General features: G+C 36.8%; 1 protein-coding gene across 5 annotated transcripts in view; it reads left to right on the top strand.

Moving 5' to 3' along the window:
* Nucleotides 1–17,918, top strand: part of Syx1A (Syntaxin 1A) — a 466,543-nt gene that overhangs the window by 443,197 nt on the left and 5,428 nt on the right. For 3 of the 5 annotated variants that reach the window (XM_053785239.2, XM_053785243.2, XM_053785242.2), the window contains one exon: nucleotides 9,117–9,216. In XM_053785239.2, coding sequence (XP_053641214.1) covers nucleotides 9,117–9,197 — 81 coding nt within the window. In that variant the 3' untranslated portion in view covers nucleotides 9,198–9,216. Of the gene's footprint in view, nucleotides 1–7,910; nucleotides 8,060–9,116; nucleotides 9,217–17,918 lie in introns of all 5 variants that reach the window. The other 2 variants (XR_008407913.2, XR_008407912.2) reach the window with 2 other exon arrangements.

Here is a 17,918-nt window from a genome sequence, read left to right as displayed (position 1 = left end):
TTCAAAGGCTCCTATACATTCACTTAACATCTCCCAAAATCTCTCTCTCTCCTCTACATTCCTCTCTTCTCCAGGTGCATACACGCTTATTATGACCCACTTTTCGCATCCAACCTTTACATTAATCCACATAATTCTTGAATTTACACATTCATATTCTCTTTTCTCCTTCCATAACTGATCCTTCAACATTACTGCTACCCCTTCCTTTGCTCTATCTCTCTCAGATACTCCAGATTTAATCCCATTTATTTCCCCCCACCGAAACTCCCCTACCCCCTTCAGCTTTGTTTCACTTAGGGTCAGGACATCCAACTTCTTTTCATTCATAACATCAGCAATCATCTGTTTCTTGTCATCCGCACTACATCCACGCACATTCAAGCATCCCAGTTTTATAAAGTTTTTCTTCTTCTCTTTTTTAGTAAATGTCTACAGGAGAAGGGGTTACTAACCCATTGCTCCCGGCATTTTAGTCGCCTCATACGACACGCATGTCTTATGGAGGAAAGATTCTTTTCCACTTCCCCATGGACAATAGAAGAAATAAAGAAGAACAAGAGCTATTTAGAAAAAGGAGAAAAACCTAGATATATGTATATATATATATGCATGTGCGTGTCTGTGAAGTGTATTATTATTATTATTATTATTATTATTATTATTATTATTATTATTATTATTATTATTATTATCCTTCTCCTCCTCCTCCTCCTCCTCCTCCTCCTCCTCCTCCTTCTCCTTCTCCTTCTCCTTCTCCTTCTCCTTCTCCTTCTCCTTCTCCTTCTTCTCCTTCTCCTTCTCCTTCTCCTTCTCCTTCTCCTCCTTCTCCTTCTCCTTCTCCTTCTCCTTCTCCTCCTCCTCCTCCTCCTCCTCCTCCTCCTCCTCCTCCTCTTCGTCTTTCTCCTCGTCCTCATTGTCATTATATACTTCCACATATCCAGAACATTGCTGGGACATATTAATACTTTGTAGATAGTGTTCCAAGACAATAGTAAATGGCTAGGGCAGGTGTAAATGTCTGCCTGTCAGTGTGTTTGTGACAATTTGAGTACAATTTCAGTACCTAATATATACTAATGTCAGAACAATGATTGGTTATAAAATGACAAGAAGAACTACAAATTGTAATTATCAGAACATAAAAATTACATAAAATATGAAAAATAGAAAAAAAGGTATATTGGCAACACTTCTGCAAGCCGCAGGACTTGATGTTGCTGTCAAATGAGCATCCAGTGCCAACTTCTTGGCCTCATATCTTGGTAAGTACTGACCCTAAAAAAATTTTTTTATTCTAAAATACTTAAAAAAAAGTGCTCTTTTTTTCTTAAAAAAAAAAAACGATTTTTTTTTTCAAAGTATTCGGGGCGCTGCGTATATATACGTTTGGACCGTTTAAGGGTTAAGACTCATATACAGGCCTCCCTCCACATTCAGGAGGGTTAGGGGATCAAGAACCTCAGGAATGTTGAAAAATCACGAATGTTTGGTGCCCAAATATATTGTAGGGTAATATAATAATAGCATTTACTTTACAGTGATTTTGTGCGAGTGAGGTGAAAGTGTTGAATGATGATAAAAGTATTTTCTTTTTGGGGATTTTCTTTCTTTTTGGGTCACCCTGCCTTGGTGGGAGACGGCTGACTTAAAGAAAAAAAAAATTACTTAGCCTAACAATACTGCTTCCTTAACCTATTGAACCATGAAGAACCATAAAACACATGAAGACAATGTAAAATATTGTACTAGTGCCAGCCCTTTGGTAAAGAAGGTGAGAAAGACTATAGAATTCAAGAAAGAACTCATAACAGAGTACCAAAGTGGAGGAGGAAGAGAGAGGGGAGAATATGCCTTCTTCAGCGATTCTACGATATCTAGGATACTAAAGCAGCACGAGTCGATAAAGGATATAGCACCAGCCAGTGATAATGTAGCATTAACACTGTAGCAAGTAAATTAGGCAGTTAACTGATAGAAAAAGGACAGCACAAACCAAACCCCTCCAATGTTGTTGGAGTTAGTTTAGTTAGTTTAATATCTTTATTATGCACCCCATACCCATCCTGTGGGTGGTAGTCAAAAGATTACAGAGGTACATAATGGGTCCAGGGACTGGGCCTCAAAGTTTTGATAGCTGAACAAGTTAAAAAGGTAATTAACTCACAATTTACAAAGGTAATGAACTCCAGGTAGGTCTGGTTACAATCATGACAAGTTACAAAGGTATTTACAGATTACAGAGGTATGTAATGGGTCCAGGGACTGGGCCCCCAAAGTTTTGATAGCTGAACTAGGTACAAAGGTAATGAACTCACAAGTTACAAAGGTAATGAATCCTGTAAGAATGGTTACTTACGTTTATACATAGAGCGACTTACAACACCACTGTTTCTAATCTCTACTGCCTCCACCACCACTATGTAAGGCTTATGTCTCAGTGGCCCTTATGCACCCACCACCACCAACATAACACTCGTGACATACTTAATGACGTATTTTATTCATTCTGAAGTATACGTTGTGTTTCTGTGTTATTAATATTGTTTATTATGTCATACTAGAGTTGATAGTGTCATAATGAAGGACCATCTTGTCCTGTCTCCAAACAAACTCTGCCACCACCACAATTCCTAACATATATAATGACATATTTTAAATATGATTGGGCAGCTGGGAATTCGCGAATGTTCGAAGTCCGCGAAAGTGGAAAATGCGAATGTTGAGGAAGACCTGTAATTTTTTTACAGTTCAACCAAGTGATGCAGCATGGACATTAATCCTTAAACTGTTCAAATGTAGATCTACGTTCACTCGCATAGTGCTCCGAACGTAGATCTACGTTTTATTTTACATCGCACTCATTTAAACATCTGGACAAGCTAATGCCCTCATAAAATTGTAGAAACTGAGTAGTGTCTATTATGATTTACATTTATGTATATAACTTTACTCAGAATGTCTAACTGTTGTCCTCTCACACAAGGTCTCACAGCTACATCCTTTTCAGGACTGAGCATTGGACTTTTGCAGCCAATTTCTGTGTGATATCTCTCCATTGTTAAAGGAAGACATTTTTGCTACCCACAGGGTGTTGAGCTGCTAAACTTATCTTTTACTTTCATGATCTTGCTGCTGTCTATTTGGATGATCACAGTCTGTCAGTCTGCAGTCAGTGCTGTTTGGCATCTTGTCAGTGCTGTAACTGGTGGCACTTTTGCTATCCTCTGAAGTACAGTAATTTATGTTCTCAGCCAAGTGCTCTACTTGCCAAGTTATATATTATATTGATGTTTCTTGTTCACTCTGCTTCATTGCTTAGAAGCTTCCCTATCTTCATCAACATTTAACAATTCCTCAAAATATTCCTTCCATCTTCCCAATACCTCTAACTCTCCATTTAATAAACTCTCCTCTCCTATTTTTAACCATACCTCCTATTTCCATCACTGATTAGTGTTCTTATGGGAATGTGCGGATAAAATAAAAGAGAAGGTATGTAAACACGGCCAAGACTTAGCCAATCTCCGACAGACTGATTGTTGTCATTAAAGTTTCAAATTCCCTTATGGATTTGGCCCACTACAATTTAGCTGCAAATCCACAAACTTCTGATTCATCTCTGAGTACCATAATGTAATGTGATGACTGACACCTTCAGCTTATCTTGTTTCTGATACTTCCTTATAGTTATCCTTCACTCTGAATCCCATATGTTTGACTTCCATGACTGTCCTACAACTGACTCCATGCAAATCCTCTGCATGATTCTGCCAGTTGTCAATCTCCATAGTGTTCTGTCTGCCTTTTAGTGTTTTTCCTGCATGTTATCTATGTTCAGCCATGTGATTGGTTGGTGCATCTCTGGAACATCAGTAGGCTAACTGACTAATGTTCCACTTACCTGATTTGAGTCCAAACTCTGAAGTACTATACCACTGCCTGTGTTTAATTTGATAAGTGGTATGGAAATAAATGGTATAAAATACCGACACAATGGAAATATAATCACTTAAGCAGTATAATGTGATCCTTTATTGACAATGTTTCACTCACACAGTGGGCTTTATCAAGTCACAAACAGATCTACCTGGGTGAAACATACGTGAGTATTTATAGGATGAGAATGCTGGGTCAGGTGGAGAAAGCTGCAGGTGACAATCTTCCGAGTAGGGTGATAGTCTAAAAACTTAGGTAGCTTTGACAAGAGATTGGATAAGTATATGAGTAGACCTTCTGCAGTGTTCCTCGATTCTTACGTTCTTATGTGGGATAATGACGAAGAAGTTTCTTGGCAAGGGGTTCAGCTATGTTATAGAAGCCGTTGTTCAGGTTGAAGTTGTTAGATGTACAGATAAGTGACGATTCCAGGATTCTTCGGTATTGAGTGTTGTCTTCTCTGGTGATAAGTCTTGCATTTCTGTAGTTGATTAAATGGTTGTGTGAATTTCGGTTTTGAACACAGTCATTCCTTAGATCTGCCTGCGTACTGGTGTTCTGAAATACGTGTTTGGAGGTCTCTGGATGTTTCGCCGATGTATAATTTGCTGCAGTCATTACAAGGGATTGTGTATACGCCTACATTGGATTGAAGCTTTTCCTGTCTATTACTGGTAATGTCCTTGATGATGGTGGATGTAGAGGTAGATACTTGGAATGAAGTTTTGGAAAAGATGTTGGAAACTTGTTTGGCAATGGAGTTGGTGGGGAGGACTATGTATCTCTTCTCGGCAGTGTCTTCTCTGGGTGTGTTAGTTAAAGATGTTTAATGCCCGTCATCTGCACTCTCCCCTGGAGGGAATGGTCTCAAACATGAACACTGAACAAAAGATTTGGCAGATAGTGCAAAATACCTCTGTTGAAAAGCAGGGGATCAGTGAGTACACTAAGAGAGGCCTTGATGAGTGTCAGAAGTCCCCCAACTCTTTAACGGCCTCCTGTGCAGAATAGAAAATGTTGTCTTCCTGACCAGCCGGGCTGTGGTTTGTATGCAAGACTGTTCAGTCAGCAGTAACAGACTGGTCGATTAGGCCTTGATCCACCAGGAAGGGTTATCTGGGTCTTGGGGGCATTGACCCCTGGAAACATCCTTCAGGTATTTTTCAAGTTGAGCTCCTGGCTATCCTCCCTTCATTTTTGTAAGCTGTGGGAAAATGTACTCTTGTGACTGCAAATTAGTCACACCAAGACCTATATATACATGGTCATTACATAGGGAGATTGGGAAAGCAAAAAGAAAGGCAGAGCTACTTGGAGAGAATTTCAAGGTTCTCCTAACAATACTGTATCATTTGATATTTTCCCATTCATCAAAGAGGACTCAAGATTCATTCTCACCCTCTCTTTCAATGCCATGACAGCCTTACTCTGTCTTCTATACTCTTTGAAAGTATGTACTACTTTTAATGAAAATAATGAATTTTTTATTTGAAATTGATCTGTTACACCACCTGCTTTTGTACTTATACTCAACATGTCCGAATTTACCCTTAATCATTGTCTCCTCCTCCTCCCCCCCTCTTTCTTCTTCAGGGTTTTAGGGGCCACTGACAGCTTTCATCATATTGAGTTCTTCTTCATAATGTATGAGGAAGAAGTATTGCCCAAAGTGGGTGATGAAAGAAAATGGAACAGGAATTACTCCTGCAAATACTTACAGGGACAAAATGTTCACGTTAGTTATTGTCAAACACCACAAAATAAGCTACTTACTTTCTTAACACTTTACATATCTAAATATATTTTTTTTCAGTGCCTAAATTTTTATTTAAATAATGCAGTTGTCTTGTAGATTATCTATTAATGAGATTATTTTAGAGTAGTTTCACTTCCAATGTTGTCACTTAAATGTGAATTACTGTATAAAGCTTGTTAATATTGTAATACTGTACAGATGATTTTTTTTCCAGTAGTTGCAGGACTTAATTGGCAGTGCTTAACAAGTACAGCATTTCTCACATTATATTGTCTTTTGGAGGTCATGACTGGAAATCGTTTTGTTTTGCTAATTTTGATATGGTCCACAATATGTCGAGATAAATTATTGTGGACTGAGGAAGCTGCTTTATACTAGAATTTATCTTCACCTTTAAATCTTACTGTTTACTTGTGTGTTACAGATTTTCTGAAAAATATTTCACTTGAAAGTATTGTATATAATGCTGTGGCCATGATGTAGAAGCAGTACTAAAGAATAAAGTGTATAGATAAGTTTTGAGGACAGGATATATATATAAACAGGTACATATCTCTCAGTGAGAGATATGTACCTGTGTACATATCTCTCAGTGTATTGAAAGTTTACTTTAATTTGCTATTTTAGTGATTAAAGTATTCTTAACTGGTGGTGAACAGCTGAAATACACCATGTTTGACCTTCATGCATCAGTAGGCTTTAAATCTAAGATAGCAACCAACACAAGACCACTTACAGAGTGATTGAGTGTACACTACTGCTGGAGAATTAAGTGCTATTTGTGGAGCATTCTTGGAATAAACAGGTTTCTCTTTAAGCATGCTCTAATTATCTTCAGTAAATACCATTTTTTTATTTTAGTGTTTGTTAAATCCTCGTAGATTAAATTTTATTTCCTTTGATTTGAATGAACTGATAAGTTACTTGATCTTTAGTTACAGTATTTATTTTGTTTGGCAAACCATATTAACTGAATTTTCACCTTTAATTTCTCACAAAAATCTGAAAACAGATAATGTAATTCCATATACTGTATAACCACTCTTGAGGAGACTATACAAGGCAGGAGAATGATAAAACATTGTTAAAATTAAACCATGAGCCTTTGCCACATGATTCAGTACTTTAATCAATACAAAATGGCACACTACTAAAATATGTCATACAGGTTATATAGGAATAATAATAGGAATATTATGTTGTCTGGTATAGAAGAATCTGTCCATGTATATAAAAGATAGAAAACATACTCTCAAGAACCACCCTCCTGAGAGCATCACTCAAAATTGGTGTAATAATCTGGCTCGAGCAAGAGGTAAGTGACCACCCTATGTTATTAAGCCATCACACCTACCCCTCAGGGAGCATAATGAAGTGCATATGTTGACTACTTGCTTTATTCAAGGTTGGGTTCTTTCTCTGATTTGTACAATTGATGAAGTGAACCAGATAATCACTGGTGTTCTTCATAACCCTACTCGAGAAACCTTAGATTTTTTATCCCAGTCTATTGTGCACTTAATTATTTACCTTCAGAATGTATAATTAATAATCACTTTGATCTGATATATAGTCTCATGAGAAGAACTCAACTTTATTAGCATAAACCACCAGTTTGTCGAAAGGTGCAACTTTTTTTATATAAGATACCATATGATCTCATTATAATGACAAAAGTGGTTATGGAGTACTCAAGTCTCCTGTGCATAATATTTATGGTGCATGTACAGTCATCGTTTCCCCCTGCATGATGAGTATTATACTTCAGTCTTCACTGCCATAACATTTTTTTAGCCATTACTAAAGGATTACATTATGTAAGACATTTAAATATATTTAAAATTCAGGTGTCAACCATAAATATATTGCACTAAAGTAAAGTGGCTGTTGTATTTAAGTTCTTTTACAGTGCATTAACAGTAGTGCAGTACTTAAATAATGTTGGCATACATCCGTATCCATAAGATAATTGCACAAAAAAAAAATCTAATGCAACAAGACTATACAATAGTCTATTGATATAAAGTTGAGATAATTCTGTTTCTATAAAACTTTTCATTCTCTGATGGTAAATATGTGAGAAGACACTAGGAGACTACTAGTTCAGATACCGTTGTACTTTTAGACAGGTGTATACAAATAAGAGACCAGTCTGGGACACTGGGACCTTGCCTTCTTCTGTACTAATATGTGTTTTGTCCCCACACATCTGCAGAAGAAGATAATGATCATGGTGTGTGTGTCGGTTCTGTGTCTTGTGCTGAGCCTCAGCGGCGCCTCCTACCTGGGTCTAATCTAACCTTCTACTGCTTCGTTGTAACTAAATTAATAACTCTACTACCCTCTACTGGTAATGAGCCTCCAGTGAGTATGTCTTTAACCTCTCTCTGCAGGGAATGAAAACTGAGTGGTTTTGCAAAGTGCCCTGCAGTTTCCAGCCATCCAGCATGTGGAAGGTTCCTTTTCTTACTAATTTTTTTTTTTTTTATTTAGGGATATCAGTCTAACACCACTTTAGTGCTGGAGCCTTCTTTAGCATTTATATTTGTCAAATTTTGTGCCAGAAATATAGTATAAACAATACTTTAAAAGTAAAAGCTTCCTGTACATTGAATATTTTCATTTTTTTTTTTTTAATAAAAACCAGCATGTCAAGTGGTGTTTAAATCTTTACTCTCCCATATCCCTGGAAGATCTTCAAAGGAACCTCTGGGATACCCACAGGCTTATATTATGTTTCCACCTATCAATTTGCATTCAAATTAAAAATTCTGGAAATTTAAGTTTAGTGAATAATTATTGCAAAAATTTCATTTAAACTATTTTTATTACTAACTTTTATTCTTCATTCTTTCATAGTCCATATTAATAGAACTGCTAATGAAATGTGTGCTACACTTCACTGGCAGTTATGTTTCTTCTTTATTCTTGCTGTGGATAGCATGATGGTCAATGCTTAACATTTCTAGTTCTTTTCCTGGCCTCTCCTCTCTTTATCTTTGTAAGGCCACCTACTTGGAATGCGTTTGGTGTGGTATACAAAATTTAAGAAAGAAATACAGAAGTGGTTGATGGGCCAAGTTAGTGTTTGTCTTGAGTTTTAATGACAGCTGTCAGTTTCTCCTAATATTAATTATTAGTGATAGTCTACCAGGGCATGATCCTGCTTGGCACCTAATAAATTTTTTCTTCTTTCTTTCTTACTTTTTTACTCCACATCTAGTGATCCCAGGACAAACACTGTTGCTGCAGCAGGTGCATGGGTTCCACTGTCCCAGTCAAAGGTAGCCCATTAGTAGCTACATTCTGCTTAAGGCTTCTGTAGAGGGGTGGTGACTTTTTAACCTTCATGGAGGTTTGTTTTTTTATACGTACATCTTTATGACTTTTAATGAGTGCTGTGCCTGTGCACCCCTTGCAGAAGAAGATCATGATCATGCTGTGTGTGGCAATACTATGCGTGGTGCTCGCTTCCACCATAGGAAGCTACTTCGGCTTGTAACTCAACCTTCAGGCACCTTGTAAGTATGGCAAGTCGAGAGTAATATCTCATGCTCGTGCTGGAAGAGAGCAAATTTAGCAATATTTTATATTAGACCTTACTAAATAGAGCAATTTGAATTTTTAAATATTTTTGACACTTAATATATACAGGAGTTTCCTGTACTGTATACACACACTCTTCTGGTGCCAGCATGATAAACTGAAGTGTTTTGTGATCGTGGTAGTAATTGGCTGTACGTGTTTGTTTCATTTTAAATCAAAAGAAGACGTGAGTAACTAATCACTGTCATTTAAGAATTATTCCCAATGCAAACATTTTGCAAAGGTACAAATGTACCCTATCAAGTTGTAAAACTTAGTTACAGTTGAAGTCTAAACACCATTAGGATGTAAAGTCAGATATCACACTTGTCTGAACATTCATAAGTCACATTATCCACCAAATGCAAGGTAAGTTTGACCTTTTTTTATTTAAGTTTCCTGTCCTTTTTTTGCACTTTCATTAGTGTTAAATCTCATTCAAGTAGCAAGCTTGTACTTCAGGAAAACATGATTCCCATATCACTGTAAGGCATAAATGGAATGTCCTGTTTTCCTTTTATTGTGTGTATTATTGTTGTATGAAAGATTCTTCCTTTCTATAAGACGTACTGAGCTATTTTCTTGTATTTTCTTTATATGATAAATGATTACTTTGCTATGTTGTAATATATAGACCTGAAAAGTAAGGCTTGAATCAATGCTGCTTGATACTTTGATGTTAAATTTGTTTTGTACCTAGAGTGCTGTCTTCTACATAATAGTTCATTGCTTTAGCTATATAATGACTGTACTGTATATCCAAAATATTTAATAATGAAAACTCTTCATTCTCATGGATTCATTTTCTTTGCCTCTATTCTGATTTTCATTTTCAGATTAATACTGTACTTTAACAATGTATTAGCCCTTTCACTGTCGCAACCTCTGAAATTAAAAATGCTGAAAGTGTCATGTTTGAAATAAAAATCTGAAACGGTAGAGAATCTTTTTCTGAAAGTAATGACACCAAAAATGCAAAATTTGATGGAAACTTGGAGAATTAATGATTTCAGTGGCCATCACATAGAGAACAAAAATGCACAATACTGTGACTGGAACAATATACAAATAACCCACACTGTGACAGTGTAACTTTATAAATGGTCCAAGTCAGACCAAAACGTTGTCATAAACTGCTCTCTCATGTGTGGGTTATTGTGCATCAGGTAGAGCTACGTTATGAGGTCAGCTCGTTCAGATAAATTCAATTCAATTCAATTCAAGTTTATTCTCTATAAGGGTTACAATGTGGGGCTTAAAGGTTTTGGGTATTGTGTGGTTTACATGTTATAAAATACTAATTACAGAGGGGGCCACTAGGACACGTAGCCTGGCTAGGCATTTCGAGCAGACTTAGATTAATTCTTAACATTAAATCCTTACAGATTATGGTATTAAGGCTAAGTGACTACATTATAATTTGTGAGTTTAGCAATGTGAATGCTTTTGTTTTGGCACAATACAAAGTGTCTATATTGGAGTATCATAGGCAAACTTATGACTAGTTAGGATTTATTATTTTAAGATTAAGATTTGTATTTCTGGGTTTATAGTCAGTGGGTGAGTGAGTGTAATTGTGAACCACCAGGTGGTTATCATGTAGTTAGTTGTCAGGGTGGATCAGGGAGATAAGATGTTTTCTAACTGTAGTTTTGAAAGTGATGAATGTGTCTGCAATTCTAGAGTTTTCAGGTAGGGTGTTCCAGATTTTAGGTCCTTTGAAATACATTGAATTTTTGTAAAGGTTTAGTCAAACACGGTGAATGTCATAGAGATGTTTGTGTCTGGTGTTATGCCTGTGGATTCTGTCACAACTATCAAGAAAGCATTTTAGGTCAAGGTTAATATTGGAATTTAAGGTCCTGTAGATATAGATTGCACAGTAGTAAGTGTGGATGTTCTGAACAGGGAGTAAGTTTAGATCTATGAAGAGTGGGGGGAGGGGGGTGTTGCCAGGGATGGGGTTTAGTGATTATACTTACTGTGGCTTTTTGTTGGGTTATTATTGGCTTTAGGTGTGCTGCTGCAGTTGAACCCCAAGCACAGATAGCATAGGTGAGGTATGGATATACAAGTGAATGGTATAGTGTGAGAAGTGCAGTTTGCGGCACGTAGTATCGTATCTGGGAGACGATCCCCACTGTTTTGGATACTTTTTTTGTTATGTGTTGGATATGGGTGCTGAAATTTAGGTTCTTGTCGAGGTATAGGCCAAGGAATTTGCCCTCATTATGTCTGGCAATTAGAGTGTTGTCGATCTTAATGTTAAGTTGTGCAACACCTGCTTTGCTACCAAACATATTATTATTATTATAATCAAGGGGGAAGCGCTAAACCCGGAGGATTATACAGCTCTACCAAACATAATATAGTAGGTTTTGCCAGTGTTAAGTGTAAGTTTATTGGCTGTCATCCAAGTCAATATTTTGAGCAGCTCCTCGTTAACAATGGTGTTGAGGGTGGCAAGATTAGGGTGGGAGATGACATAAGTCGTGTTGTCAGCAAAGAGAATGGGTTTCAGGTGTTGGGATATGTTTGGAAGATCATTGATGTAAATGAGGAAGAGCAGGGGTCCAAGGACACTTCCCTGCGGAACTCCAGTATCAAGTGGCCGTATTGATGAGGCTGTGTCTTTAATGGTGACATACTGATACCTATTAGAAAGGTAGGATTTAAAATATGCAAGCGCATGGCCTCTTATACCATAGTGGTCAAGTTTGTGGAGTAGGATGCCGTGGTCTACTGTGTCAAACGCTTTTCTTAGGTCAATAAAAATTCCTAGCGGATATTCCTTATTTTCGTGAGTGGTAGATTTTGGTCTAGATATGAGAGTGGGGGTCTGTGCAGTGTGTATGCACAGTATTAAAAAAAGACCTGCCCCATGTGCTGCATGGGGCATGTTTGTACAGAGGTGAATGACATTTAGGTGTTCATGCAGAAAGCCCCTTAATATGCAGAACATTTCGGGCAAACTTAAGACTAACTAAAAATTAACAAGGCAATTGCAAAATGAGTGGCATTATATACAGTCTCTTAGGTGGTTGTAAATATAAATGAATACATGAGAAATAAATACATGTATCCTATGCTATATGGCTTTTATCAAGTTTAATTGTTTAAAGAATTACAGGTTTGACTTTGATTATAGGGTGTGAGGATTCTAGCATATTAACATAATGTGGACACAATCAATGTTTCAATGGTTGTGAGGACTACAGATATTAAGAATAAGATTACATATATTGTTTTCCATATGTTTGCAACATTGAGAATATGAATATATAGTTTTCACAGATTTAGCTGATGTTGGGATATGTTAGGGAGAGAAGGTGTTTTTAATGGTAGTTTTGAAGATGCTGGCTCAGATGATAGCTCTGAAGATTTCCGGTAGTTTTCCAGATTTTGGGCCCTTTTATGTACATTGAATTTTTGCAGAGATTTAGCTGGACATAGGGTATGTTAGTGATTTTGGTGCCTAGTACAGGTTGGCCATCACTAATCCAGTATCATTGGGACCTGTAGGTTGCCAGATTCCAGAGTGGTTAGGTTAGAATACACCTAACCCAAAGGCGATATTTACACATGGGGGATTTCCATCACTTTACGCCCAATTTTTGGCCCATTCCATTGTTCCAGTCTAGCAAACTCGTAGCTATCTTACTAGTATTCCTTCTATCTGTCAATTGAGTACAAGAAACCACCCATTTAGCTGTTTCAACTACCCAATAAAGTGGTCAGAAATCAGTAATTTGGCCAATTTCACACAAATTTCAAGAGATGCCAATTTCAAAATAGGGTCCAGAATAAACAATGCAGATATTCCTAGCACTAAAATAATATTTTCTGTTCATTAGTCACATCTCCAGGCCCCTCTTGTATTACGCTTGCTTTCCATTTTGAAGTTTTATTCACACAAAAAATAGAAGATTTACTGTTATGCAGACTACTGCATTATTGTAATAATTGTATAAATAATGCCAACCCACTTGTGACTTTGTATTAGACACGGATTGGATGGTGACGTCAATTGTTTACTCTTGAACATCGGCAAAAATTGAACATTTCTGCTAATTTGAGCTCAATTTTAAGGTATTTTCCAGTATGATACCAATGAAAATTATACCTATTTCTGTAATATATCTTCCATTCTATCAAATAAGGCCAAAAACCGAGAATACAACCATACAAACCATATGGAAATACGACACAAAGTCACCATTTTACACCAAAAGCACAGTCGCCTATTTTTCTCATTATGCACTGTGCACTGCAGGATTTTTTATACACTGGTACCTTGACTTATGAATTTAATTCGTTCTGTGACCAAGCTCGTAACTCAATTTGCTCGTATATCAAGTCAATTTTCCTCATTGAAATTAACTGAAATGCCATTAATCCGTTCCAGCGGAATTCCTGGCTCTCAGGAGGCAGAAAATATGTCAATATAATGCTAATATCAACTCTATGGCTTATTTATCTATCACAATTGATCTAACATGACATAAATAATATAAATAACATAGGAACATGATATATACTCTAGAATCAATAACAACACTGCACTAGCCAAGGACTTGAACCCATGCTGCTTTGGCCTGCCTCAGGGTGGGCAAAAACACATGATGCCCTTATTCAATGGATAAGGGCGTCATGTGTTTTCGCCCACCATGAGGCAGGCCAAAGCAGCATGGGTTCGAGTCCTTGGCTAGTCCAGTGATGTTATTGATCAATACCACTCGTTTGTGGTCACAATAATACTCTAGAATGAATAATTATCGCTCTAACCATACCTTCCCATTCTTGCCCTTCTGAGATCTTATAATAAGTGAAAACAGTGTGTTTGTGAGGCTAACTGCACTAGATCGAGTGGCGTCATAAGGGGGGGGGTGCCCCGGGTGACACCATAGAGCCTCTAAAGATGGTGACACTAATGCCCAAAAGAGTGCTGCAGCAACATACGAGAAAAATTATTTGTTTCTATGGAGCCTATTATATGATTACAGAGTACAAATAGGCCTATATGTATAGGGAAAAGCATTGATTTTGATGGTAGATGATTTTTGCAGGACTGAAGGCAAGGAAATATAAGATCAGATTCATTGAGATGTTACCTGTACTCAAGGTCAAATCAGAACTAGTGTTTCTCTGATACTGCAATGTTTTTCTTTATTTTTCAAGTATTTTTCATTGTTGAAGATGAATAAATGTAGGATCTGTTGCCTGTACTCAAAGTGGTATTTGAGTTTGTTTTCTCAATATTTCTATGATATATCTTATTAATAAAGTTGAGAAGTATTCTCCTGTTCAGTTTATGGCCCTTAAACATTCTCATTGCTAAACATTAGTCACTAGGTGTGCAGTAGTGACGTAACTGGAGTTTACTCCCCCCATCCCCCCACCCTTGGATTTCATGGGGGTGACACCAACCCTAGCAATGCCACTGACTAGATCACTAGTTTCATGAGGAAAATATACTGAAACAAATGCGATTTTCCTGCGTTTTTCTATGATTTCATGCTTTAATTCAATGGACATCATCCTCTTCTCAGCACTGTCCTTTGCACTTACTTTCTTAGGACCCATGGTTAAAAAAAAATAAATTTGGCAATATAACTTCTGTGCACTTTATAGGATAGCTAAAATAATTGAATGGGTGGTTTCTCATTCTCAGTCATTAGAATGGAAGGCATACTAGCCAAATAGCTAAGAATTTGCTCGAATAAAGTAATGGAATGGCTTAAAATAGGACTCAAAATCAGTGAAATTGCAGATTCATAAATTGCACTAAGACCACTAACTTTGTGCCTGCATAATTCCATAAGTTTTCCAATAATTTTTATACTTTTTGTGTCATTACTTTTGGTCCAGTCGGACTGAAATGTCGTCATAAGCTCTCCTATGTGCGGGTTATTTATGTGTTGTTTTAGTTATGGTGTTGTGCCTTTTTGTTCTTTGTTGTAACTTTTTTTAAGAAAAAAAAAAAAAAAGGAAAGTGGACACTAAGAGTAATATTAATTTCGGGGGTCTAGACAGTGAAAGGGTTAAGCAAATGGAAAGTTCACAGTCTGAGCGCAATTTATGTATCTGTGATTTCACCTATTTTGAGTCCTATTTTTTAAGCCAATTCCATTGCCTAATTCGACCTAATTCATAGCTATTTTCCTTGTATGCCTTCCATTCTACTGAGTGCAAGAAACTGTCCATCCACCTATCAATACTACCCTATAAAGTGCATAAAGTCAGTAATTTAGCCAGTTTTATGCAAAAATATCCAGTTAAAAACATGAGTCCAAAGAAAAAACTATGTATTCCAGCCACTAAAGCAACCTTACTTCTGTTCATTAACCCTTTCAGGGTCCACAGGCCCTCTCAGAGACTTGTTCTCAGGGTCCCCCAAATTTAAAAAAAAAAAAAAATATTTTTTCTTATGAAAAGATAATCTTTTCCCGATCATAATGACATTAAAAGTATGAAACTTGATGGGAAACTTACGGAATTATGCTCTCACGAAGTTAGCGGTCTCGACGATGTTTACGCATCGGCGATTTTGCCCACATTGAGCCCTATATTCGCCCAATTCCAATGTACTAGTCGACAAAAATCATAACTATTTTGTTAGAACTCTGTTTTTTCTATCAAATGAGTACAAGAAACCACCAATTTACCAATTTCAACTATCCAATACAGTGGTCAGAATTTAGCAATTTTGCCAATTTCACACAAATTTCAAAAGATGCTAATTTCCAAATAGGGTCCAGAATAAACAAGAAAGACATTCCTGGCACTAAAATAACATTTCCTCTGTTCATTAGTCACGTCCCTAGGCCCCTCTTACATTTCTTTTGCTTTCCACTTTGAATTTTTATTCTCACAAAAAAAAAATAAGATTTACTGCTATGCAGACTACTGCATTAGTATAGAAATGGTATAAATAATATCGCATGATTTGTTTACTTTTGACCTTTGGTAAAAATCGAACATTTCTGCTACTTTGAGCTCAATTTCAAGGTACTTTTCATTGTAAAACCAGTCAAAATCATCTCAATTTCTGTAATATGTCTTCTATTCTATACAATGAGACCAGGAAAACTAGAATACAACAATTAATACCATATGAAAATATAGCGCAAAGTCGCTGTTTTAATCCAAAAACACGGTCAGTTTTTTTTTCTCATTACGCACTGTGTGCTGCAGGATTTTTTTTTATACTGCGCACACTGACCACGTAGACCCATTCTTTCACATGTAGGCCTACCAGCTTTCTCTCACTAGATTTGAAGGCGCTAGAATTTATGCGTACTAGTACGTCATGGACACTGGCGCGTAAACCGTACTAGTACGGCCAAAACCCTGAAAGGGTTAATCATGTCCCCAGGCCTCTTATATAACATTTGCTCTCCATTTTGAATCCATCGTCACACAAAAAATTGAAGTTTTATCTTATTTCTTGGATAATAAAGTTTAAGAATGATTGGGAAGGGTTTAGGCCAACCTAATAATTGAAGCAGACCTAGTAACAACACAAAATTATCTAAAACTGACCAAAAATTATCTTTCACTAGTATGACTTCCATTCTATCACTGACACTAAGAAACAGCCTTTCTTAGAAAATGCCTCAAATTTGCTGTTTTAAACCAAGCTCAAGGTCAGAGGTTTACTTTTTCCACCTTGCACTGTGTTGGGCAGGATTTTTATACTGTCTACATCCACTGCACAGACCCATTTTCTCATGTCATAGGCCAAAATTTACCACTTGCACATTTAAACCTAGACCTTTGTAATGCTGGCATCAATAAGGCAGAGCTACAATGGAAGACAGTGAAAGGGTTAATTAGTTAACTTCAAGGTTAAAGACTGGTATTCTCTATTATGATGCCACTGTCTGGTACACTTTACTCTTTAGATGGTGTAGCTACACATTTAGAAACAAGTTATTCTTGATTTTCTCAATAGTTTACACTAGTGGTATGCTGTCATTAACACTTATTGAAGGTTTGGATTCGGTATTACTGAGCATCACATGGCCTGTTCAGCTGATATGGTAGGTCAGTTGGAGAAACTTTGACATAGTACAATAATACCAGCTCCAATTCTTTGTTAATAGTGGTTTTGTTGTCATTCCTGATTTCAAACCCTGATGCCTTATACAGTGGACCCCCGCTTAACGATCACCTCCAAATGCGACCAGTTATGCAAGTGTATTTATGTAAGTGCGTTTGTACGTGTATGTTTGGGGGTCTGAAATGGACTAATCTACTTCACAATATTCCTTATGGGAACAAATTCGGTCAGTACTGGCACCTGATTATTATTATAATCAAAAAGAAGCGCTAAGCCACAAGGGCTATACAGCACTGGCACCTGAACATACTTCTAGAATGAAAAAATATCGTTAACCGGGGGTCCACTGTATATTGCACTTGCTCTCTGGTGAGAAGGCCCTTGTGCAGGTGTTTATTGATTCACAGGTTTAGCTCTTAAATTTATTATATTATCATCATCATTTGCAAAGTCAGTTATGTATATTCTTGTATTGGCCATGTGAATAATTAAACTAGTTAGTTTGTGCAAAATATGGATTAATCAGCTTACTACAGTATTAAATTCATAATATTTTTATGAAAATTAATATATTTG

The sequence above is a fragment of the Cherax quadricarinatus genome, chromosome 45, assembly GCF_038502225.1.
Source record: "Cherax quadricarinatus isolate ZL_2023a chromosome 45, ASM3850222v1, whole genome shotgun sequence".
NCBI lineage: Eukaryota > Metazoa > Arthropoda > Malacostraca > Decapoda > Parastacidae > Cherax > Cherax quadricarinatus.
This window is presented reverse-complemented; position numbering and strand designations above follow the sequence as displayed.